Raw genomic sequence first — 24,248 nt, forward strand, 5'->3', positions numbered from 1 at the left:
CCGCTGATGCGTGGGGTCAGCGGGGAAAGAGGGCCCCCTCTGATGTCTTCTGGTCACCAGGTCCCTCACGGGGCGGGGAGGGGGCATCCTGGACTAACTGAGGGTCGGTGGCTTGGCTCAATCAATCGTGTTGGTAGAGCAACTGAAAGAGAGGGGATCCAGGAAGGAGAGAGAGACAGAAACAGGCCGAGAGAGAGAGAGAGAGAGGGAGATAGCGCTGCTCAGGGGATGCTGCTGATGCCGGTGGGAACTTGCACTTGGTAAAGATGATAATCTAGACTGAGGCACGGCTTGGTGTGTCCCTCCCTCCAGGGGGTGCCTGGAAGGACGGTTCTCAGCTGTCTAAGCTCATGAGGGTTATGACTTGTTCTAGTTTGTAGGCCAGTTTCTGCTTCCCACACTGGTCATCGTGGTCCAGAGGTCCAAGGATCTGTTGAAAAGCCAAGAACGGGGCGGTCACTAGTTTGCGTGTGTGTGTCTGTGTTCTTAGGGTACAACAGACAGGGGGCGTGGTCAGAGGGTCTGGGAGGATGTGTGCAGGTGAAGCGGCCCACACGAGGTGGCAGGGGAGGCACACAGCCTGGGTGACGGGGTTGGGAGGTGCGGGGCAGTGCTCGGACGTAGGGGACACACGTGTGGGCACCCAGGTATCAGTGAGTGCAGGATGCCAGCACACGCACCAGCATGTCTGAACACGTGTACATTCCACTGCCCACGGAAGACAGGTGGGAGTGGGCAGAAGACACCTGCTGCAGTTACCTAGAGGTTAGACAGCAAACAGGTCCATGCCCAGTGGGAAGTATGGTGCTGTCTCGGGGTGACTATGATTTCACGATATCAAGACATTCCACCACCACCACCCCCGCACTGTGAAAAAGGAACGTCTTCCTCGTCCACAATCCAAGGCCTGAAATTCCACATTTAGCAAGTTATTTGGCTCCCCTTTGCCTGTTAAGAAACCAGTATCCCTCGGAGAGTTATGTCTTAAGCTTTACTGGTCATTGACACCCAAGGGACAATGTCTGCACAGCCTTTGCTGAGATTACATGGGTGGCGGAGGACGGCGACAGAGCAATTGTGGACACATGAAGGAATATGTATTCGAAGCTGGCTCAGACTCAGGAGCTGTAGGATTGAACAAGGGCTCCACCAGTTTCTGGCCGGGTGATGTGGGGCAAAACATGTAACCTCTCTGAGCCCTCATTTCCTCATGTGTACAATGAGATGGGACGTGTGACTCCCTCTCGGGCTGCTCCAGGAGAGGGGATAAAGTCACGTGACATGTGGGAGCGCCCATCACACAATGCTGGCTCCAGCAGGGGCATGTGACGGCAGGGCTGCTCTCTGCGGGTCCTGGGGTCTGAGGGAGCAGGGAGGGGAGAGGAGGCTGAAGGCTTGAAGGGAGGGTCCCAGAGCTTTGGACGTCCTGGCCCAGTTAATAAATTTTTAATTGGGGAGACCAAGCGAGTTGCCAACTTCTTAGCTGGCCGAGGACCACCAGTGACTGGCCCCAACATTTCATAAAGATGGGACGTTTTAATACTAACCGTAGACGAGTGAACTTGCAGACTAAGGGACAGGCCTTTGCAAGATGAGACAGTGGCACTCATGTATTGGCCTACTGTACATCGTCCTCACTTGTCACGCGGCCACAGACACGTGGAAACTGCCCTGGATTAGCACTGGCCCGTAGGCTGGCTCTGGGGTCCCTCCCCTAGAGGACCCACCACTGACTTGCCCTGCACTTGAGGTTCGCAGCATTATACTGCTCATGGCCTGTGGACACCAGGCCCTGGGCCCTGCTGGGGCTCCTTCCTTAATCCAGAGTTCCTAGACCCTCCCTCAGGAGTGAGGCTGGGAGGAAGCAGAAAACCCGGGGCCCTGGCTTCAGCTCCTGTTACTGTCTTCCACTCACAAGGCAGCTATGCTGCTGCTCAGACATGGGGAGCCTGGATTCTGAACCTACCTGGTCTATACCGGTATGACCAAGAAAACCATGGGCACCTCTGTGCGGCCAGAAAGAAGGCAGTGTCTGCAGGGGCAATGACCCCAGATGAAGTTTCCTAACTAGGGACTGCAGCAACTAAAAATAGACTCCATTCTGCTCTGGTCTGTATCTATTCTGTTCTGATTCTCTCCTACCCTATCATCTTGTTTTCTATTCTATCCTATTCTATTCTATTCTTTTCTTTTCCTTATGACCTGCCCATGGAAGTGGGGAACTATTTACTTAAAGATAATTAGATCAGAGAGAGAAAGGGAAAAAGTCAAGGAGAGGGAACAGCAGGAAAGAAAAAATAAAGAGAAAAAAACAAAAGAGATACTTGATCTATATATCTGAAAAGAACAGGGATTAATGTAGAACCGATAAGACTGGTAAGTTTCTAGCATCCCTGTCTTTAGAGCACAGCCCTCAAGTCCTGGGTGGTAGAGTTTCCCCAGCAGACGTGGGGGAGGGGGTGTGTCTGACAGGCTGCTCCGGGCAGGGATTTCTGGGTCTCTGCCCCAGTCCTTCCCAGCGGGCCCCGAGCAGGGCAGGGCTCACCTCCTCGCTGTACTTGCCCACGTAGGAGAAGATCTCGGAGAGCGCGCTCATGGTGTTGAACTCGTTCATGTGCATCCGGGACTGCTCAGCCAGGTACGCGTTCATGTCCTGGTCACTGATGGCCGGCATCTTCCCGATGTCCGAGTAATACCTGCCGAGGCATGAGAGTGAGGAACCGTGTGTGCGGTGCAGAGGAGAGATGGAAACTCCCAGCGCCGGGTCTGGGGCCAGCGGGTTCGGAGGGTGACCCAGACACTATCAGAGGGGGGACAGGATGGGGACAGGAGGAAGGAGCGACTATCGCCTGCACTGGCTTTGCTCCCGGCTCCCGCAAGAGTGGTCCAGTCTGCCTTGTGTGTCCTTCTAACTCCCCCTCCCACAGATGCAAGACATCCCCTCCATGGGGCCTGAAGGCTCTTCTAGGCAGTTGCCCTGCCCTGATGCCCCCCCCTCTCTGAGGTTAGCCAGGAGAAGGGTGGGGCTGGGGGCCGCTTGCGGGGAGAGGCTGGCAGAAGGCAATCAGTCATTGTCACCTGCAGCTGTGCACTCCTGTCAACTGGTTAATTAGATGCCAACATTTACATTTTTAATTTCTGAAGTTTGACATTTTATGCAGCAACCCCCAGCTCTCCCACCAGAGGGGAGTTGTGTCGTTTCCTAATGAGGAACTGAAGGGCCCTGGTGCCCCCCAAGACAGGTGCTTTCGGCTGTGGGCTACGGGAAGGAGACCAGGCACCTGCAAAGGCCGGGGGTGGGGGAGCATCAGGGCCGTGGGGCAGCACGCCCAGGAGTCCTTGTGGTGTCCCAGCTCAGCCCACGGTGAACGCCCGCGGCTTCATCGGTGGGGAGAGTGAGCCTGGGAGCTTAGGACAGAGGAGGGTGGCGGGGACAGTCACCAGGGCGGGGACTAGGGTGAGGCAAGTGAGGCAGCTGGGGAACAAAGTTTTCGGAGAGTCACTCTCACCTGGGAAGGTGCAGGTGACAATGATAGGCCTTGGGTTCCCAGAACTCAAGGCTTGATCAGGTGAGTGGAGGGAGTATTCTCAGAGGCTCTGGTTCATTCTCACCCTGGACTTCAGCCCTGCATCTCTCCCTCTGCATCCCTTACCATGCTGACCACAAATCTCTCAGTCCTGTGCCCACCTTCACCTCTGCCCCTAGGTGCCCAGGAGTTGGGTGGCAGACTATCAGAGGTGGCACTCGCTCAAGGGCCTGCGTGAACGACAGGTCAGTTTGCGCCAGGGCATCCCCAGGCCGGCAAGGATCGGCAAGGGGTGGGCTGGCCGCCCTACTGGAGCCACAGCCCTGCACGGAGGCTGTCCTGCCTCCTGCTCATTTGGACTTCCTTTCTTCACGATGTTATTTCAGTGTGGGGTCCTCTCTTCCCTCGCCCTCCCTCGTCTCCAGAGCCCTTGGGCCCCTCAGCTCCCTGTCCTGTTTCATTTTGGTTCCTCTGTTCCATCCCAGAAGAGCCCACTCTCTTCCAGGCCTGACTCCCACCCCAAAACATCTTTAGGGTCCCCAGGGTTCCAGGTAATGACATCCCAGGTGTTCAAGTTCCAGGGAGAGACTCGATGCATTGCCTCTATTTCTGGAAGGGAATAAATGGCAATGTTCCCTTTGATAGCAGAGAACCAGGGCGTCAGTGGTGGCCCCAACCTCGCCACTCCTAAGGAGATTTGTGCCATCGTCCCCTCGCGACTCCATGCCTAGTGAGCAAATACATTTGTCCGGCAAAGGGTCACGTCCACAGGTCGTATGGGGGGGAGGAAACAGGAACAAACGAGCCTCTCGCTTCTGTGTCATGGCCAGCAGCCAGACGCAGCTCTGGCAACATGGCCGGGCCCAGAGTTTCCTCCAGACAGTTTCACCGTGTCACCACGGACAGCCAGACCTACTGACCGTGAGGAAAACCCCAGGATCCCGATGGGACGTGACCATCATCAGGAGCAAAGACCCCTGCCCTTCCCGTTACTTGCTGCTGAAACCTTACAGGTAGGTGGACGGCAAAGACCCCTGCCCTCCCTGTTGCTTGCTGCTGAAACCTTACAGGCAGGTGGACGGCAAAGACCCCTGCCCTCCCCGTTGCTTGCTCCTGAAACCTTACAGGTAGGTGGACGGCTCTGTCAGGCTTTCTGCAAACAGCATGAGGCCTACTACTGCGACCTTAATGGTTGTGAGGGGCCTCAGAGCCCAGGTCAGGGACCACTGTCTTCATGGGAAACAGCAGTCGCCCGGCACTCTGTCCCTTCGCAATTGCGTGCCTTTACCGCACTAAAAGCCCAGTCCTTTGCTCCAGAGAGGATATACAGAAAATGAGTCTGTGTGAGAAAGAGAGGGAGAGGGTGTGAGGTGGGGTTGAGAGGGGAGTGTGGGAGGGCAGGGGTCTAACTCCTCACCTGCAGTCATGGGGGCAGACGGCCTGGACGTGCGCTGCGTGATTCCCGCTCACAGTGAGGTCAGGTCTGCACGGGGCAACCCGCCCCTCCTCTGCTGCCTGTGTGCAGAGGGCGCTGGATGGGGCCAGCGCACGTCGGTGCCACACACAAGCCTACGAGTGGATCGACCGACCGCATGTCCTCGCCTTCAGCAAGTTCTAAATGGCTGAGCTGAGTGGCTCTGGGCGGGCTGACGTCCTAGAGGAGTGTGGGGCTTGAGGTCTGCTGACATTCGGCCCATCCTCACCCCAAGCCCCGCCTGGAGCTAAGTGGGCCCACCGCCCCTGCCGGTCTCTGCTGCCCTTGCCTCGACCTCTCCCTGCTCCTCTCCAGGGCTCTGCCCAGCCCCACTCCCTGGCCAGCACCCCTCGAGCCTGACAGCGGCCCTGCCGCTCCGGCATCGCTGCGCTGTGTGCACAACTGCTTCCTCGAGCGCCTGCTGTGCTGGGGCTTTGCGCTGGGCTCTGCCGCCGAGCAGCCTTGTTGATTGTGAAGAATGCAATTATGTCCCATTAATGAACTTCACACGAGTGCTCGTATCAGCTCGCTGTGCAGTGACGAAAGGAAGGGTCAGCCTGGGCTCCTGTGCTTGAACTCGCTCCCATGGGATGTCCTCCTGCAGGCGAGCCCTTCTCCAGAAGGGAACCAGGTGGGAGGCCAGCCCCACCGTGGTCCTGATGCTGGTCCTCAGGAGCTGCAGGGCCCCAGAGAGCTGGATTCTCTGCTGTTGCCCAGTCTGCAGTGTTTTACATTCATGTGCTTCTGTGAGACGCACCCAGTGTGTAGTGGTGGGCACCCCATCTCTGCCTTCAGGATGGCCCCAGTGATTGAGAAGGTGGTCTCCAATGCCCTGGACTCTTAGACAAGAAGAGCCTCATCCCTTCAAACACCTCAAGGATGAAGGTGCAGACGTGAAGGACATTTAGAGCCCAAGGCTCTGATGTATAGATACTTTTCAAGCTCCTGCGTAAAAGTCTTTTCCTCTGTGTTCGTTCATTCACTGACCTCCCCGGGCCCAGCAGAATCAGGACGTTGCTCCCTGAGTCCCCACAGCTGATGGGGCTTGCTGAGGGCCTGTCTGTGTGTCCTCCTTGACCATGATGAGGGCCACAAGGGAAGGATCAAGTCTAATCCATCCCGAGCGTCCAGTGCGCCCACGATGGACACCGTAAATGACCCATGGATGGATGAGTAAGTTAATGAGATGCCCATACTTCACCTCCAGTATTGCTCCCAGGGTGAACCGTCACAAGTTTTATATTTGGAATGGATGGCTTCTTTAGGAGGCGTTTTTAAATATTCAAGATTCCTGGCCTGTTTCGTGTGTGACACAGGTGAGAGATGGCATCTCAGCGAGTGGCATGCCCCGGTCCGATTCCCAGGGGCCCATCTGTGGCTCCGTTCCATTCACTGCTACGTGGAAAACCTGTGGCTGCAGGTGGGGGAGGCTGCGGTTGCCGCGGGGTTAACTCCAACTTAAAGTGAGAGGCAACCACTCTAACGGGAACCGCGTGCTGCTGTTGACAGAGAAACAGATCTCTGCTGCTCATGACACACCAGTCTGGTGACGACACTGTTGAGTTCTGCTGGCTAGGATGAGGGTAGCAGTTGGTTGCTACCGCGGAACCAAGAGATTCTTCTCCCTTTCGCTAGATGTGGCCGTAAGCAAAACCCCTAATACTTGGAATGGAGGCAGCAAAGACTGGGAGTCTGCAGTGAGGCCACCAACCACAAGCATTGCAAGGTATGTGGAGGCGGGAATGGGATGGAGGATGGATGAGAGGACAAGCAGAAGGATGGGAGGGATGTGGGGTGGGAGGATGAGTGGGAGAATGGGAGGGGATGGTGGGGGGATGGGTAGATGAAGAACTTCTAGGAGGTAAAGCCTGCTTAGGTATGCTAGAGTGACTTGGGCTGCTCAACCAACAGAGTTAGCGAGGACTCCTGAAGCCGTATGCTTCCCACCCCCCTATAGAGAGGGCCACCAGGATAAACCCTGTGTCTCAGCTGTGAGGACGGCAGGCCCTCCCCCAGATGTGCGCAGGGCACGCTCTACGGCACCGAGGCAGTGAGCCTGGGCCCTGTGTGCGCTGTCTGCACGCCCACAGCAACCGAACATCGAAATCAGAAGTGGGCAAGCCCTGGCCACAAGAAAAGGGCCTTCTACCATCGTTCTTCTGAACTGGAGGCTGCCCGTGCCCTCGGCAGGCCAAGGTGGGCGAGCAGGCTGGCTGTGGGTCCTGAGCAAGCTCTGTGCTGCTGGCCTTCATTTCCCAGCAGCAGACAAGCTCAGAGGCCAGCCTCCTCGGGAGGGGAGACTGGAACTGATCCCCTCACCACCGAGGGAAGAAGCACTCTAGGCTTGATCTCCAGACCTAGCTGTTTCCCAACCCCTCTGTCTCTGTACCCTCATCCCAGAAGGGGAGGAGAAATGATTTGGGACCCCAAGCAAGTGAGAGATGACTTTCCTGAGAGTGCCTTTGGTTGTTAAGAAACGGGCGGGATAAGAAGTGGAGACCATCGAGGCACTCCTAAAAATAACCAAATGGACTGGGGTTACTTGTGAGCTATAGCAGCTGTGTGGCACAAATCTCATTTAGCACCAAGTGAAAGGGAGACCATTAGCCCGGCATGTGCGTTATTCTCACCTCTGACTAACCGGGCCATTCTGGGGAAGTATCCTCTACACAGTTGTTTCATAAATGCTCCCAGCCCTTCACATCCCGGCTTTCTCCCTCCCTGCCCGAGGTCCCACTCCCTGCCCGAGGTCCCATTGCAGTGACACTGCACCGGGACAGGGATGACCAGAGCCCAGCTGCTGCCTCTTTCTTCTCTCTCTTTGCTGAAGAGCCAGCTGACCACACAGGAGAGCTTGCTCCTCCTGGCGGCTCTGTTGTCAGAAGAATGAGCCACTGTCGACGCAGGGGGAGGTAAGAGCCTCTTTGGTAACTCAGACATAATCAGATACGAGGACAAAAGAGTGAGCTGTCTCTCTGACAGCCGAGGCTGGAAGCCCACCACATGTACCAGCAGGAAGGGGTGGGGGAGATACCAAAGAACAGAGGGAGGGGGAAAACAAAATGCAATTCTTCCAGCAGAACCGTGTTACTGGGGTGGCCAGGATCCCACCCCACTCTCGGTTATTCCCTCTGTAAAAAGGGAAGGCAATTTTCAACTATAAAGATGGAGACTGTCTCTCTTCCATGGGTGAAACAATATTGTTCATTTTGTCTCAGTCGAGAACAATTTCTGGTCTCTGTCTCTTCAAAAAAGCACCAAATCTGAGTTTCCATCCAGGTTTCCTATCTTTCAGCTACTTAGAAGAGAGAGGGACTCTAACATCAAGACCGCCATGTAGAGGTGTGCAGGTTGTTCACTGCACAAAGGTGCTTGGTTGAGAGGGTGAGCTAGGACTGACGGCTAGCCTGTCACTCAACAAACCAGGCATCCTGGCATGGGGCCACATCGTCTGGTAGGAAGGGGCACCTGCCTTAATTCACACAGACACCATATGGGTTGGCAAAAGCCCTGTGTCTAAAAGTATCATAAACTGTAGACAAGAGCTTTGGGAGTCAGCTGAGTCTGGGGATCTGCTTTTCTCTTGGCCACTTGAGTCATCTTGGACGGATTTGACTCAACCATTCTGTATGCATAGTTCTTCACCTTCATGGGCACAAAATGAGCTTATAAAGTCCTCTTATATTCCGGAGCTACTGTGATGAATAAATAAATAGACTTTCAGCTGGTTGTTTGTTTAGCTCAGGCGCTTGGCATATGGAGCTGATACAGCCCAGACAAGCCATGAACGTTCTTGACCGTGAGTTAGCTTTGTACCCAGAGGAACCCAGCTGCACAACGCACAGGTGGCCCTCCCATCACAGGTGCACGGCTGAGACTGGATTAGGTTAGGGCCACTATGGCTGGGAAGGCACCGTCAGGGCCCGGGCATCAAGAGTTCATCGTGCTGAGAGTCAGGGGACTGGGACTGTGCGAAGCTGTTCGGTGTGACAAGGACGTCCCCACAGGACACTGGAAGAACTGCCAGATGGACAGGGGCAGACGGGGACAGGCCTCCAGCCCGCCTGTGGCAGGATGCTATTTGGTCCGTTGGAGTCTGTTTTTTTTTTTTCGTTTTTTAGTGGGCATCAGAGCAGGGAACCCTGTTTCCTTCCTGGGCCTAGAAAGAGCTGGGCCCTCCATGCAGGGGAGCAGAGCTCAGTGGCAACTTCTAGCCATGTCCCATTCTTGTTTCAGCTGACAGTACTGGGTCCGTGGGCTGTGGGTGTCACCACTGCAGGCTGGGGCTTCGTGCGGGACCAGTCTGCAAGCCCTGCCCATTGTGGAGGGGAAGGAAGGGGTCCCACATCCACCAAGGAAGTTGCCTGCTGCGGCCCAGGGCCTACCTGGGCTCCCCGGCCCAGCACTCACCTCTCCACCCAGTTCTTGTAGCTAGGGATGTCCTTGGCGTAGAGCAGCTTGTTGGAGGGCGAGTCCTTGCCCAGCCGGTGCTCCGACGTGGAACAGGAGTCCATGAAGGTCTGGGCCACCACCGACAGGCAGGCGTCAGTGATGCTGCTCTTGTGGATGTCAAACACAAACTGGGGGTTCTTGATCATGTTGACCCAAAACCTCAGGGGCAGGCTGTGGGGGGAAGAGGCAGATGGTCAGGGGAGCTGGGGGCAGGGGGCTCTGTACACTGACCTAGAGAGCTCCCTGGAGAAAGAGAAAAGGCTGGGAAGCGAGGGTTCTGAGGGGCCTTCTCTATGTCATCAGTTCACTTTCCGGGGACGTGGAGATCAGCAAGGTTGAACAATCTGTTCGGAGACACGGCGTTGATGGGCCCTGGAGGGCTCGACGCCCAGCCTGGACCACAGGACTCAGCGTCTGCCCTGAGAACACAAGGCTTTGGGGTCCGAGGCAGCCATGACAGGTACTAGAAAATGGAATTTCTGACTCTCTATTCCACTGTCTGCCCCCTATGCCACAGATACAAGGCATGTCTGGTTGGCAGACCTTAAATAGCCTGGAACCTGGGCTTTGTATCTTATTCTCTGCCCTCTACTGTATGACTGGAAGAAGCCACGCCCTTCCTGCCTGGTCGTGTGGGCTTATTCCTACGTGGTGAGAGCCCTGGCACTGAACAGTTCAAGTGGAGCTAAGTGATTCCCATCCCTAAGCGGGCAGGCTGAACAGACCCCACTCCCGGCCTCTCACCTGCCCCGTTGTGTTCCCTCCTTCCCCTCACTTTCTTCCAGTTAGCACCTGCTGTATACCAGGAGCTATGCTAGCAACTGGGGGTCCAGTGTGAATAAGACCCATCCCCTGTCCTGCAGAAGTCTGCATACCACTGGGCTCGTGGCGATGTCAGATGTGCAATCACGAACTTTGGGTGTTGGACCTGAAGGATGGGTGGGGTCCAGTGTGGGAGCCAGGGAGGTGTGAGCAAGTCTACCCAGAGGGGCGTTATCTGGAAAGTCTTCCCAGAGAGGACGACACTTAATGGTCTCAGTATTAGAGATGCAGATGAAAAGCTGAAGGAAGAGGAGAGGAAGGTACTGCCGAAGGGGAGTGAGCCAAAGACAAAGAGGAGATGAAACCTGCAGCGCCGTCTGCTAACGGAGCCACCTGTCTGTTGCTAGAAAGGGTCCCGAGGCATCAGGCAAAACCTGCCCACCTGCCCCTTTTGACTGGACTCTGCTGGCTCTCAGATTCCGTGGCTTCCATCCAGCCTGTGGAGACGCAGGTCAGGAAATGGGGTGGCACCCAGCAAGGGACCACGCATCTCCCTCCCTCTGCCTCCAACCGTCACCTCCTGCTATGTGCCCTGATGCTTTACTGTTGCTTGGTTGCTGTCCTCAAGGTTGGTAATAATAGTTACAATGTTTGCGTGTGTTTGGCTTGCCTCTTACAACTTAAACTCTTTTGAATTACATGATTTCAATCCAGCAAGAACAAGATCTCTATATTTGTTGTATCTCCCAGCAGCCAGCACGTACATACAACAGAGGCTAAAATACAGTAGGGCCTCATATTCAAGACTGCCAGTCAGTCAACAAGTATTTATTACGTTCCCACAAAGTGTGCCGTGCAGGCAGCACCGAGGTCTAACAATGGTAAGATGCACTTGTTTCATCCTGGGAAATCCAGAAGAGGAAATAAAGGGACGGTACAGAAAGTTCTGACACTCAGGGGAAAGTCAGGGTCACTGCAACTGTCCAGGGGAGACCGTGAGAGCTGGGCTCAGAGCCCCGGATGAAGGACTCCCGGCTGCCCAGCTGATGAAATCTCCGGTCTACATCTTCCCGTTTCCGGAAGTCCCACCTGGAAGGGGACTCTGGGAGCCCATATTTGCTGCATGGTTGTTTCTCCCCAACATTCCCCTTCCTTCAGCCAGTTGTGCTGACAGGGAAGCCACAGCAGCTCCTGCCTGATGAAGTTTTTGCATATTATTAACATTAGCGGTGGCACTAATCTCTGGTTGATTGCAGCCACTCAGGCTAAATGAGTAGGAGGTTTATTTAAAGGAGAAAAGGCAGGGGAATGCGGAGGAAGGTAGTAGGGGAGAGGGTGAGCTAACAACTTTGGCTAGGAATAAAGAAACACTCTCTTTTCAATCAGGGACAATTAACTCTTAAGTCAACATGCAGACTTCATAATTCCTGGGCTAACTTCGTCTTGCCCAGGCGGCCACGATCAGGGTCAGGGGAGTGTGTCCTCTGGGGAGAGCTGGTACCGCTGTCTACTGCCTGGGCTTTCCTTCCCTGACAGACACTGGAGCTTGTTACGGTAACACCTGGCACTTGGAAGAGCGGGCAGGAAGGAAGGTTCTGCCCTCCCTCCAAGAACTTTATGGCATCTCATCGTTGGAGGTGCCCTTACCTTACCCCAGCGGGAGGTATGAGCTGAAAACAAATGGTTTCGATACCATTTCAGGGGGATGTACTTGTAAAGGGCTACAAGAACAAGGGGGGGATGTTTTGGAAATACCAGCTCTCCCAGCACCTGGATAAGGTCTGGGCAGGGCACTCCTTGAATTCTGAAGGCTGCAGACATTTAACTGGGGTGGTAAGTAGGAAGACCTGGTGGCAGAGAGAAGCAGACTGGGTAGATCAGGGGCATGCCCTTGGAACAGCTCTGCGGAGTCATGCTAAAAAGGTGGGCAGAATGCAATGCAATCTTACCTAGAGGCAGGCACTGGGAGGGACAAGACCTGCAGGCCTTTCAGAGGAGAGAACAGCCTTCACCCAGTGTACTGTGCTAGATGGGGAATGCAGAGTCTAAGAGTCTTATTTCAGAGAGATTTGCAAGAGCTCCACGGTGCAAGATCCTCTCTCACCCAGAACTACTGTGGGAGCAAACCCTACTCTCCAGCTCTATGGCCCAAAGCTCTGTACCTGCCTGATTTCCCAACTTTAGTAGCGACGCGCTATGCTTCAGGTGAAAGAGAGGAGAAGCCAGAGCATCCGACGTTAAATAACGTTTCAGTGCCACAGGCTGACTCCTGCCTAAGTGTAGGTTTTGGCTTGGGGCTTGGGGCTGGTTGTCAGGGCACCTGGCTGAGCCCTAGTACCATGCCAGCCAGTCCTAGCAGTTGGTGGGGGCTGGGCGGCGGGCTCCTGCTGCTTTGCAAGAATGTTCCAGGGAAGAGCACCCCAGGACAGGGACCGTGTACAACTACTGGGAAGGGATTCTGGAACTGAAGGCGCCAGATATAAGGCAGCTTTATCCCAGGTAGAACTCTCAAGAAGAGACCGTCTTGGCCCTGCATCTTCATCAGTATTTATTGAGTCCCAGCTTTCTGCAAGGTTCCATCACAAGAGCTGAATACTGATGTCTGACCTCGCAGTCTCAGACAAAAACACAACTGACACACAAATGAAGGGAAAGGATGGTATATATGCTAAAGGAGAGAGGGGACCATGGTGAGACACCGAGAGGGTCATTTACTTAGAGGATCCCCTTGTCTCAAAGACACAGTAGTTATGGGACGGTCCCTTCCCCAAAGGGAGTTTGGGAAGGGGGTTTGTGGAAAGGGAAGACCACTTCTTGAATAGAATGGAAACTCTCCTCGTTCACCTAGGTCACTCCTAGACGTGCTTCAGGCTCCACTTAAGAGTCGCTGTGAGATGCTGCCCCTCTACAATCCAGCTAGCTGCACACACGCATCCCCTCCTGTCGCATGTGCCTCTCTGTCCGAACAGCTGCCCTCCTGTCTCTTACCCGTGACTGTCAGCCCACGGAGGGCAGAAGCCTCAGGGTCTAACACAGTGTCAGGCACAGGGGAGGGACCTGGATGTGAGAGCCACCTGGCTGCCACATCTGCCATGTTCATTTTTGCTCATTTAGTTGGTTAAATGGTTACTGACTGATTGATTGATAGGAAAGAAGGATGATTTGACTAGAGGGAAGGGAAGTGAGCACACAAAATAATCGGGGAGGAGGTGAAGGCCTCAGGAGAGCGCCTGCTTAGAGTCCCTGCTGGGGAGGTGGACCCCAGCCCCTCTCCCCCTCTGCAAGGCCTGAAGCCTGCCTGAGCTCATGGACTCCGGGCTGGCCTCTCCTGATTCATGCTCTGCTCGCCCCTCACTCACCAGTTGCTCTTCCAGGTGTGGCGGACGTGCGGGTCGTGGATGCCGTGTTTGTCCGCCTGCTCATCCAGAAAGTCAAACATGTACTTGATCGCCAGGGGCAGGGCGGAGCCGCGGTGCGCCGTGCTGAAGATGGTCTCGAAGAGGTCGTCCACAAACTTCTGCAGTGTGCCCTGCGGAGAAGGGCGCAGGTTCAGACACAGCTCGCCTGCCCCGTGAGCTCTGAGGCTTTGTTTTTGTTTTTGGTTTTTTTTTTTGCGGTACGCAGGCCTCTCACTGTTGTGGCCTCTCCCGTTGTGGAGCACAGGCTCCAGACACGCAGGCTCAGTGGCCATGGTTCACGGGCCTAGCCGCTCCGCGGCATGTGGGATCCTCCCGGACCGGGGCATGAACCCATGTCCCCTGCATCGGCAGGCGGACTCTCAACCACTGCGCCACCAGGGAAGCCCTGAGGCTGGGTTTTGAGATCGACTGGCCTCCCAGATGGCGGGCGGAAGGGAGGACAGCGCATAGCCACGCCTGCTTGGGTGAAATCCTGCAAGTGCATATGTGAAATCTGCACCCTCCCCCTGCCTGCCTGCATCTGTCTCAAGCAGCTTTACATTTCCCCGGCATGTAGAAAATAGATATAACACCGATAACTGGACCTAAGGAAGGCTTCCTCTGCCAACAACTCGGTTTGGTTTAACACCCTTTGATGGTGTTATTTTAGCACTTTTCACAAATGCTAATGAACAACTCACTCGGTCAGAGCAGACAAACACAATCTGCTGGTTCTGTTTAGGCGTTATTCACGCCGGCTAAGGCACAGTTACTCATTTGCCTCTGCAGAGAGCAGAGCCGAGGCCACTCTCGGGAGTGAGGGACTAACTGGGATGGGACTGCCTCACCTCAGAGAAATGCCACAGCTGGCAAATCCCTAGCATCTCTGCTGGTGCCCCCCCTCTCATCCATTCACGCACGCGCTGCTGGTCAGTGCCGGTCTCTTTCCCAGCACAGAGCCTCAGAATCCTCCTCAACCCACTGCTGCAGCCAACCCCACCCATACTGGATCCGTGAACCAGGATTAGAAACGGTGCCTGGAAAGTCACTGATGGAGCCCCAATTCCCATCACGACACCCCAGAGAAGTAGTCATTCTTCCGTTAGGCGTGGCAGAAGACTGAATACACGTGATCAGTGTCTCTCTATTTGAGCGAGGGCAAGAGAAGGGACGGAATTAAAACTTCTGACGGCATGCCAGCACGGGGTTGGCTGCAGCACTGGGTTGAGAAGGATTCTGAGGCTCTGTGCTGGGAAAGAGACAGGCACTGACCAGCAGCGCGTGCGTGAATGGATGAGAGAGGGGACACCAGCAGAGATGCTAGGGATTTGCCAGCTCTGGCATTTCTCTGAGGTGAGGCAGTCCCATCCCATAACCCACAGGTGCCCCGCAACCTGTCTGAAGTCCCATACCTTAGTGGCCAGCAGTCGTGTCAGATAGATTTCAGACACCATCTTGCTCCCCCGGTCACCCTCCTTCTGGTCCCCGTGCTCGTGGTTCTTCACCAGGTGCCACATCTTGACGCCACTCTCCAGGTCAGGGGTGATCATGGGTGTGCGTGAGCGGAGGCTGTCAGGGCTGCCCGTGTACCGGATCATGTTTTCTGCCAATGCAAGGACCCCGCGCGGGTAAGGCCACCCAGCCTTCCAGCCCATCACTCACGACACACCTCGGCTCCAGCCAAGGCCAACTCCGATCCTTCCTGCATTTGCAGGCGCTGTCACCTTGCCTCGCTTCCATCCATTCCTGAATCTGGGGCGCTCTCCCACCACCTCCGGAAACTCACTGTGGCTCCTCCACCCACTCGGATTCCCCTCCCTCCTGCACTTGCATCTCCAGCCCTTGTTACTCAATTTGTAAAAATAGAAGCTTGTCCTTTTTTACGCTTTCCTCATGAGAGCTCTCAAGTCTCAGGGTGTGCTCTGTGCAGCCAGCTGGGTACCAATGGAAGAGCAGGGGTCCTGTCTCCCCAGACGACGGCTGACCAGCTTAGTGATCGCCCTGTCACTTGTGTACCTTCATCCACCCCTCTCGCCTGGACCAATTCCTCCCACTTAATTGCTGAAACGTGAGGTGTGGTGAGATGAGTGTTAAGAGGCAAGCCCCACTGTGTGCGGGTACCGTTCTATGTTGTCTTCTATAGATTTTCCAGAACCATCCCGTGAAGTTGGTAGTTTTTGCAATCCCCGTTTTTGCTGGTAAGAAGGCACTCCAGGCTTCCAGCCCACGTCCTGTGCCCTTTTCCCCACCCCGAGGAGCAGAGACCTGGGTCTGTACCTTCCCTCCAGTGCTTCATAGCGTGTGACCTTTACACGTCATCTAGCCTCTGTGCATCTGAGTTATAATTTGCTAATCTGCATAAGAGGGGGAAATAATAATTATTTAATTCACTGATTATTATGAACCTGACGTTTGATAAAGAGTTATCACGAGTGTGAAAGCATCTTAGAGACTGTAGGATGCTCAGGAAGGTTAGACTTTCTTCTTGTTTTTGAGGATGAAGGTCCTGCGCCTGCATCAGAGCCCCTGCTCGGAACCAGAAGCCTCCTTTCCAGGCCAGAGTTCCTCTCTGGTGGCCAGCCTGCCTGACTCCCCCCACCCACTCCCCACCCCCGTGCCCCATCCCGGGTGTCTGCTGCCTTCCAGCAGTGCTGCCAGCAATGACAACAGCTGCTCAGGGCATCCTCTCCTCCCCAGAATGGTTCAGTGAACTCACCGTATTTACTTGCCGAGGTCCTGGAGACGGTGGAGTTGTTCACTGCATTGTAGGCTGTCACCTGCTTGGACACTAAAGCCACCACAGAACCATCCGGCACCTACCGGGAAAAGGCAGGTGAGGGCCTGGGCACAGAAACTCTGCCACCCCAGGAAGTCAGGACAAGCCAGGATGAACGTGGTCCTCAGGGGCAATCAGTGCCTCACCGAGAACCAGGGGACCAAGGAGGCTGTCAGCTTTCCTTTGACGCAGCACGACAGATCTGAATACAGAATCGTAGTCTATGTTGGGGTTCACTCTTGGAGCAACTCTGGCAAGAGCTTCTCACCAGCACCCTCTGTCTTGATGCTTCCCTGGGGGAGCACCCAGCCTTAAACTCCGGGTACCACAGGGTCTGTGCCTGTGCCCTGTGGGAAGCATGCACCTGGCAACCTATCTCCAAGGAGGTCAGGGTTTCCTGGCTGGGGGCCACGTTTTCCCTGGGTCACTAAGGGCACAGGCAGTGCTGGTGAAGAAGTGGATTTAGGGCTTGGTAAGAGCCTCAGGGCAGCCCTGCTATTCAAGGACTGAGACTCCCAGGGACCTGGCTGCCCAGTTTGCTAGCCCCTCTCCACTCCACGGTCACCTCACCTGGTAATGCGCCACGGTGTTCAGTCTCTTCCAGTCGTTCTCAATCTTGGTGGTGATGTCTTCATCCTGCAGGATCATCCTCGCCCCGCTTCCTTGTCGCCACTCTGTAGGGAGAGCAGTCGCATCTCAGAGAGGTCCTCAGGGCCTCCCACGGGATCCTGAGGACCCCTGTGCAGGCACGTACATGGCACCTTCTCAGGGGTGCATCCGCGGACAGACAGGTGCTAGTAGACACTCCCAGAGGAGGGGTGCAGAAGCTCTCAGCATGGGTGGGTGGGGGGGCCCCTGAATTCCAGTTCTGGTTCTCATCCAACAAACTACGTGACAGAAGTAGGAATAACGTCACCCCCGTGGCCCACCTGTTCCCAGCAGTGGCTGTAAGGCCAACTGGCCCGAGGCAGGGGAACACAATCAGATTCACAGGTTGCATCAGACCGAAGTTCTCCGGACCACCCAGTTCCAGAAACTGCCCTGGAGACATTCCGGACCACCCAGTTCCAGGAACTGACCTGGGGACTTTGAACCCGGCGCAGCCTTCCCGCCTTTCGAGGTCCCCCAGGATAACCGAAAAGACCACCAAATAAGGAATACCCTGCACCCTCTCAGATTCACAACACCCCTTTCCCTTCTTCCCCTATAAAATCTTGCCCAACCCTCGCCTGGGTGCGACTTCTCTGGCCCCTTTCTCTTGGACCAGTGAACCTCGCCCCGGAGCGCTCCCTAATAAAGCTCACTTGAAGCTTTCCTCTGTTTCGCGGTGCCGTTTGTTAAGATCCGACCTTACAGTGGCCACGTCTGCAAGAAGTCTTTGCTTATTAGCTGAATGAAAAAGGCAGGTGAAGGCACTTAAAGTACTAAGCAAATGCAAGGCGGTGTCATCACCGTCACGTACTCTTTGCTTGATTGTAAGGTCTTGGAGCTAATGAGACCAAGGCTGCAAATTCGGTCACTGTGCACCCTGTTCCTGTTCTAGGGATGCATCCCGTACCCAAAAGCTGGCAGGTGGGCCACCCTTGGCTGGGAGAGTGAGTAAAAGTGTATTGAGGGACCAGCAAAACCTATTCTCATGCCCAAGAACTGCCTCGTCCCCACAAAGCTGATGGGGATAACAGCCTCTTGGTGATGGATCCAACACCTAATTATCTGATGCCATAGGTATACGCTTACATCCCATGTTCTCCTCATAGGCCCAGACACCTATAACACACGGGCCTGTTGACAGATCCCACGTGGGAAAACAGGAGACCGTTTCTCATCTACCAAATCCTCATCGCCACACGTGGTACAAATCACATGGAGATGGAGGCATGCACATTCCAGTCCTGAACTGTTTGCACATGGAGACCCAGGTGCATGCCAGACACAGGCCAGCTCTCGTGCACGGGCACGTACACATCTACACCTGCACACACGTTCACACGCACACACCAGAAAGGAAAAATGGCCTTTTCAATTCAAATACAACATGTGTTCCTGCCAGGAAGCCAGGAATCTGGTTTCCAGGCAGCCACTACCCCATTCAACGCCTCACAGATGCTGAAATTCTGAAACAGGCAAGAGCACCGGGTTTTGCAGCATGTGGTTGGGGGCTGGAGTGAGTTACCCGCAGTCCTTGTCTAACCCCTGCCTTGGATTTTTCCTACAGCTCGCAGACACACATATTGTCCTCTCTCCCTCTGTTCCCCTCCTGTCAAGGCTGAGCTGGGGGTCCAGGACTGATTCCTTCCTGCCTTGTGCACTTGGCATAACCAGTGCTACAGAGGAAAATCAGACCCAGGAAGGGAGCTGCCTGCCCTTAGGGGCAACAGAGATGCTCCTAATATCCAAGTCCCTGCCTCCGGCTCCTGGGCTTGTCTGCTGCCTGTTTAGAGCTTCTTGTAGCGTCAGGCTGCCCCAGGAATGAAAACACGAGGATGCCATGCGTGTTCGCCGGAGCGGAAGAGCCTTGAGAGATCTCTGGGGATTGCCATCATGTAGTGCTGTTGATGGCACAGCTGGAATGATCATGGAGGTGAGGGCCTTGGGGCAGGTAAGGTGGTAGAGGAAAGGGGAGATGCCTCACGAGGGCAAGTGGTCAGCAGCGTTCTGTTTGTTGTTGTCATGTTGTTTGTTTTTGTTTTAAATTTTATGCAGGTAGGTGTGGGTGCATGTTTTCTGAGTGGTTAGGGGAAAATAAGCAGAATGTCTCCCAGCTGGTGAGAGAGCGAATTATGTGGTACAGAGGGACTCTGGTGAAGACCAGCCGGGGCCAAGGATGTGGCAGTGGCATGTTTTGTCCCAGTCGCACAGTGGGTCCTGAAAGATAAAGCCTCGTGGGTCTCCCCGCTTCCCTGGTGAATAGTGCCAGGGCCAGTAAGTCAGAGGCTGCATGGGTGAGGGTGCAGGAGGCAGGCAGTGTCCTGCATTCCCCACCTGGGGGCCAGAGGAGGAGCTGGGGCCGAGCTCTGGACACAAAGTCTACTGGCCGGACGCAAGGGAAGAGGAGTCTCCTTCACTGCAGAGGCTGTGGGGGCTTTCTGGTTTATCAGCTGCACTGGCACCCTTGCTGATGGCATTGTAGCACCTCTCAGGGCGATCTGAACAAGCCACACAGCCTGGGGGACTGAGCGGTGACAGCTGGTGACTAATTCGGGAGCGAGAGACAGGACTTCCTTGTTCCACAACTGGCCTGAAGTTGGGCAGTGCGCAGCCTGTGCAGCCCTACTCAGCAGCCCCGACTCTGAATCATGTCCAGTAATTATGTAAGCAGATGAGGGTCGGTCTGCCATCTCTGTCCCCAGCCGAAAACACCAGGACCGAGTGTGGCCATGCTCCCCCCAGGGCAGTCAAGGAATGATGGCTTGTCCTTAGGAGTACAAAAATGATGCTGCCAGATGCCTACCAGCGGGGCTAGCCCAGCACCTGGGACACAGTAAGTACCTGATGAGTATTTATTACATGAATAATACATCAGTGAAACAGTGAATAGACGAAAGAAGGGAAAGAGTAAGTGAGCGAGTAACGGTGGCTTATTTTCCAAGCAGTGAAAGGCTTTTCTACCTGTGTGTTGCTGCTCCACGGTGGGCAGACCGTGAGCTACGGTGAGAGGTGAAATGTGAGCTGTGCTGTCAGAACCTGGGACAAAGGAAGAGCTGAACTCCAGAACCTAACTGGGCACGTCCACGGCCCGAAGCGAAAGCTCTCTGAAGTGATTATCGCTCATTCTTCCGATTTTACGACTGGGAAATTAAAGAAACAGGTTGGGAAGACAGACCTGGAGGTCACCGCAACTCGGAGCTCTGTAGCGCGGTGCCAACGACGCGCGTGAGCCACCCAGTGTCGGGAGCGTGGAGGAAGGGACGTGCTGGCCAGACTGGGACCTGGGCTGTGGCCACACTGGGATGCTGGCGGGTAGCTGCCTCCCCTCAAATGCATACTCTGAGCTCCCTGGAGAGCATGGCGCCGCACCAGCTCTGACCCCTGTGGCGTGTGCATATGCAGGTGGGTGCACGGGCACACACGTGTGCGAACACACACGTATGCACACACACACACACACACACACACACACAAGTATAGCATCTCACTCCAGGCTGAGGACACTTAAGGCCTGCCCGCCCCGCCCCCAGTCCAGTCCACCTCTCCTCAGACCCATCAAAGGAAGCTTTAGGAGGGACTGACCTGGAGGGATGAGGGGGGAAGGAGGCGCCCACCAAGGCTGCTTAGAACTGGCCGAGTCAACCCTGCTGATCCACAAGGAACCAATTTCAGAGACAGCTGTCTGCCCTCCCACCCCGGGCCACCATTCCTCCCCATGGGGCGCTGAACAGAGTCTCACCAGCCTGCACAGGGTCCGCTTGACCTCCCAAACCAGGGTCCCGAGCAGAAGGCTGGAGGAAGAGACACGACTCTACCGCCGCACACCTGTCTGCAGGTGAGCCCCAAGGAGACAGACAGCCCAGACACCCTCGGCAACCTGCCGCTCCCAAGTGCGGGAGCGGCATCAGAAAAGAGCTGGGACAGAGCCAGTGTTACTGCAAACAGTCGGGAAACTGACTCAGGAATGGGAGGGGGGACCACCTAAATATGGTTTATTTTAAAAAGGTATAGGGCTTCCCTGGTGGCGCAGTGGTTGAGAATCTGCCTGCCAATGCAGGGGACACGGGTTCGAGCCCTGGTCTGGGAGGATCCCACATGCCGCGGAGCAACTAGGCCCGTGAGCCACAATTACTAAGCCTGTGCGTCTGGAGCTTGTGCTCCGCAACAAGAGAGGCCGCGATAGTGAGAGGCCCGCGCACCGCGATGAAGAGTGGCCCCCGCTTGCCACAACTAAAGAAAGCCCTTGCACAGAAACGAAGACCCAACACAGAAAAAATAAATAAATTAATAAACTTCTAAAAAAATAAAAATTAAAAAAAGTATAATTTTATGGTGAGAGCAAGTTCTAAAATACAAAATAATCGAAGTAGGAAACGTGGTGCTTAAAAGAAGAAATTCCTAAATTGAACGGTGCTGTCTGCTTTCAAAGCCTTGGGTCGTTGTAAACTGTGAAGAGCTGTGCACCGGCTAGTTGTCGCTATTCAGGGAAGTCCGGAGAGCTAAAGGGAAAAGCAGACTGTGCTCTGCTACTCGATTTAAGAGAGGTAAGCTAGACTTAGTGGATGTTCTTGAATATGGAATAATGCGGAGGAGGCTCTGGTGGCGCTCCAGGGTGGTGTGCCACGCCCGTGCTGTGTCAAAGAAGAGTTCAAGAGGCAGGGGGTGGGCGGTAGGAAGAAAGGTGACCTAGGTAGGAAAGGTGACCCAGGTATTCATATGCAAGGCATCTAGGGAAAACTGCTGGCTCTGACCTCCCTCTCCTCGGAAGCTCTGCCCGCAGCCCCGTGCCCTGCTCCAGGCTCCAAGCACAAAGGACAGACACACTCACAATCCAATTTGTTACACTTCCACCTTCCAGGGAGAGAGGGAGGTGAAATAAAAAAGAAAAAAAATCCCATTATCTTTATCTGTCCTTCCCATCAGGTGCAGTGGAAAATGCAAACTGGGGCGACAGCTGCTGTGAACTCTTTGTATTTCACTCAGAAGATAGTGTATCTTTTTATCGCATACAGGAATTACTTATTTGAAAAAATATACCCTTTCAGACAGAAGGGGTGGCGTAGTTCTGGGGCTATTGATGGGGTATTTGCTTTAAACCAGAGGAATCTCTGGAGGTCACGGCCTGTGGAGGAGCCTGCGTGGAAAGGGAATGGATGTTCTCTCCACCTCCCTGCTGTGTGACCAGGGCCCAGGCTCTGTGCCTCTCTGAGCTGCAGTCTTCTGTGCAGTAGAACAGAATGGCATCAGTTATTTCCTCTGGGGAGTGAAGGGAGGAAACAAAGAGTCCTTTGGCTCAGAAAGACAAGTGTCCAGCCTCCTGCTACTGTGCGAAGCAATGAGGAACTCCTAGTCACGTTGGTCCCTCTGTGCCTGGCACAGAGCTTGCCCCAGGGCAGGCTCTTATGATATGTCGGTCGGAGAGTTTGGTGGTGTAAGGGGGTACCTATACCCGATACCTGTGCGTGGAAAGGGGCATCAGCTTACCCGATAACCTGTGGGTGGAAAGGGGCATCAGCTTGGTGAGGACAGCCTCACATATAGCAGAGCAGGGAGCCCCTGGCACTGGGCTTTGAAAACTCCCAAGGCCCACCTGCCCCAGTGCAGTCCCTAACTCCTGCCTGGGATATCTTTCCTTCCCTAGATTCCAACAGACTGAAAGAAAGGCAAGTTCTGTGTCCTTCACTTTGGCTCTTACAATGGTTAGTTTTATGTGTGAACTTGTCTGGGCCACAGTGCCCAGATAGGTGGTCAAAAATTATTCTGGATGTTTCCATGAGGGTATTTTTGGATGACATTAATATTTAAATGGATGGGCTTTGAGTAAAGCGAATTGCCCTCCATAATGTAGGTGGACCTCATCTAATTAGGTGAAGGCCTGGGTGGAACAAAAGATTGACCTCCCCTGAGCAAGAGGGAATTCTGCAGCAGCTGCCTTTGGACTTGAACTGCAACGTGGCTCTTCCCTGGGTCTCCAGCCTGCTGGCCTACCCTGTAGATTTTGGACATGCCAGCCTCCACGCTAGACACTGAATGTTTGTGTCCCCCCAAAATTCACATGTTGAATCCTAACCCCCAATGTGATGGCATTTGGAGGTGGGCACCTTTGGAAGGTGATCAGGTCATGAGGGTGGAGCCCTCATGAATGGGATTAGTGCCCTTATAAAAAGGACCCCAGAGAGCTCCCTTGCCCTCTTTCTGCCATGTATGGTCCCAGCAAGAGGACGGCCATCTATGAACCAGAAAGTGGGCTCTCGCCAGACACTGAGTCTGCCGACACCTTGATCTTGGACTTCTTAGTTTCCAGAGCTGTGAGAAATAAATTTCTGTTGTTTATAAGCCAGCCAGTCTATGGTATTCTGTTACGGCAGCCCAAACAGGCTCTTCCTAGTCTATTATTAATTAAGTCCTCCATAATTGCATGAGCCAATTCCTTCAAATAAATCTTTCTCTATGTAAACATATCCTATTGGTTCTGTTTCTCTGGAGAACCCTGGCTAATACAGTTCCCCATCTTGGCTCTTTAATGCCTGGAAAAGCAGGTGAAGGGGTAGAGGGGGTGGCGTGGGAGAGCTTCAGTCAGAGGAGCAATGAATAGAAGTGTCGGGAATGAGGGGCTAGGCCAGGCACCACTGATAATGAAAGGCAGGGGGAGGGGTTGGGGCTGGATTTACTTGGGGCAATTACAGAGGCAGCTAAAAATGCCTTTGCTTCTTTCTGAGCTGGCCTGGGACAGATGTCCTCGCCTTTCCAGGGGCTGGGCATCAGGAGGGGGAAGGCAGTCTTTGCCCAATGCCCTCAGCTACAGGAGGAGGAGGCTTGGGGGGGGGAAGTGAGGTGGAGGGGGGATGCTTGGCTGTCTTGCCTCTGTCAACGCATGTGGCTCAGAGTCTTCTCCGTGCCTATGTGCTATGTGTCCCTTTGGCATAGATTAATTTTTGATTATAATCACACCTTATATTTGTAAACTGCTTTCAAAGTACTTTCACCTACATGATGGGAAAAACTCGCCTTGCCTCTCTCTCTCCTTGGGGGCCATGCAACTGAGTCAAATCAAACCCTGAGGAAGAAGCATTTGGGTCTCGGAGGAGGCCCCGTTTTCTTTGTTATCTGGCTTTGGTAGAAAGAAGACCAGAGTTGTGGGAGCAGCTCCAGACCCTGGACTTAATAGAAAAGAAAGAAATTCCTCTGAAGAGCACCCATCATGGGAGGCC

The 24,248-nt window shown here is 54.4% G+C and overlaps 1 protein-coding gene across 4 annotated transcripts in view; it reads right to left on the bottom strand.

The window, feature by feature from the left end:
- Positions 1 to 334: 334 nt before the first annotated feature.
- The window catches only part of PLXNA4 (plexin A4), a 371,857-nt gene continuing 347,943 nt past the window's right edge, over positions 335 to 24,248 (bottom strand). For all 4 annotated transcript variants that reach the window (XM_065884184.1, XM_065884185.1, XM_065884181.1 and 1 more), the window contains 7 exons: positions 16,960 to 17,063; positions 16,330 to 16,429; positions 15,026 to 15,216; positions 13,575 to 13,744; positions 9,412 to 9,624; positions 2,546 to 2,696; positions 335 to 430 (listed from right to left, as the gene is read on the bottom strand). In XM_065884184.1, the coding sequence (XP_065740256.1) occupies positions 335 to 430; positions 2,546 to 2,696; positions 9,412 to 9,624; positions 13,575 to 13,744; positions 15,026 to 15,216; positions 16,330 to 16,429; positions 16,960 to 17,063 (1,025 nt within the window). The remainder of the gene's footprint in view (positions 431 to 2,545; positions 2,697 to 9,411; positions 9,625 to 13,574; positions 13,745 to 15,025; positions 15,217 to 16,329; positions 16,430 to 16,959; positions 17,064 to 24,248) is intronic.

Source organism: Phocoena phocoena, chromosome 9, assembly GCF_963924675.1.
Source record: "Phocoena phocoena chromosome 9, mPhoPho1.1, whole genome shotgun sequence".
Taxonomy (NCBI): domain Eukaryota; kingdom Metazoa; phylum Chordata; class Mammalia; order Artiodactyla; family Phocoenidae; genus Phocoena; species Phocoena phocoena.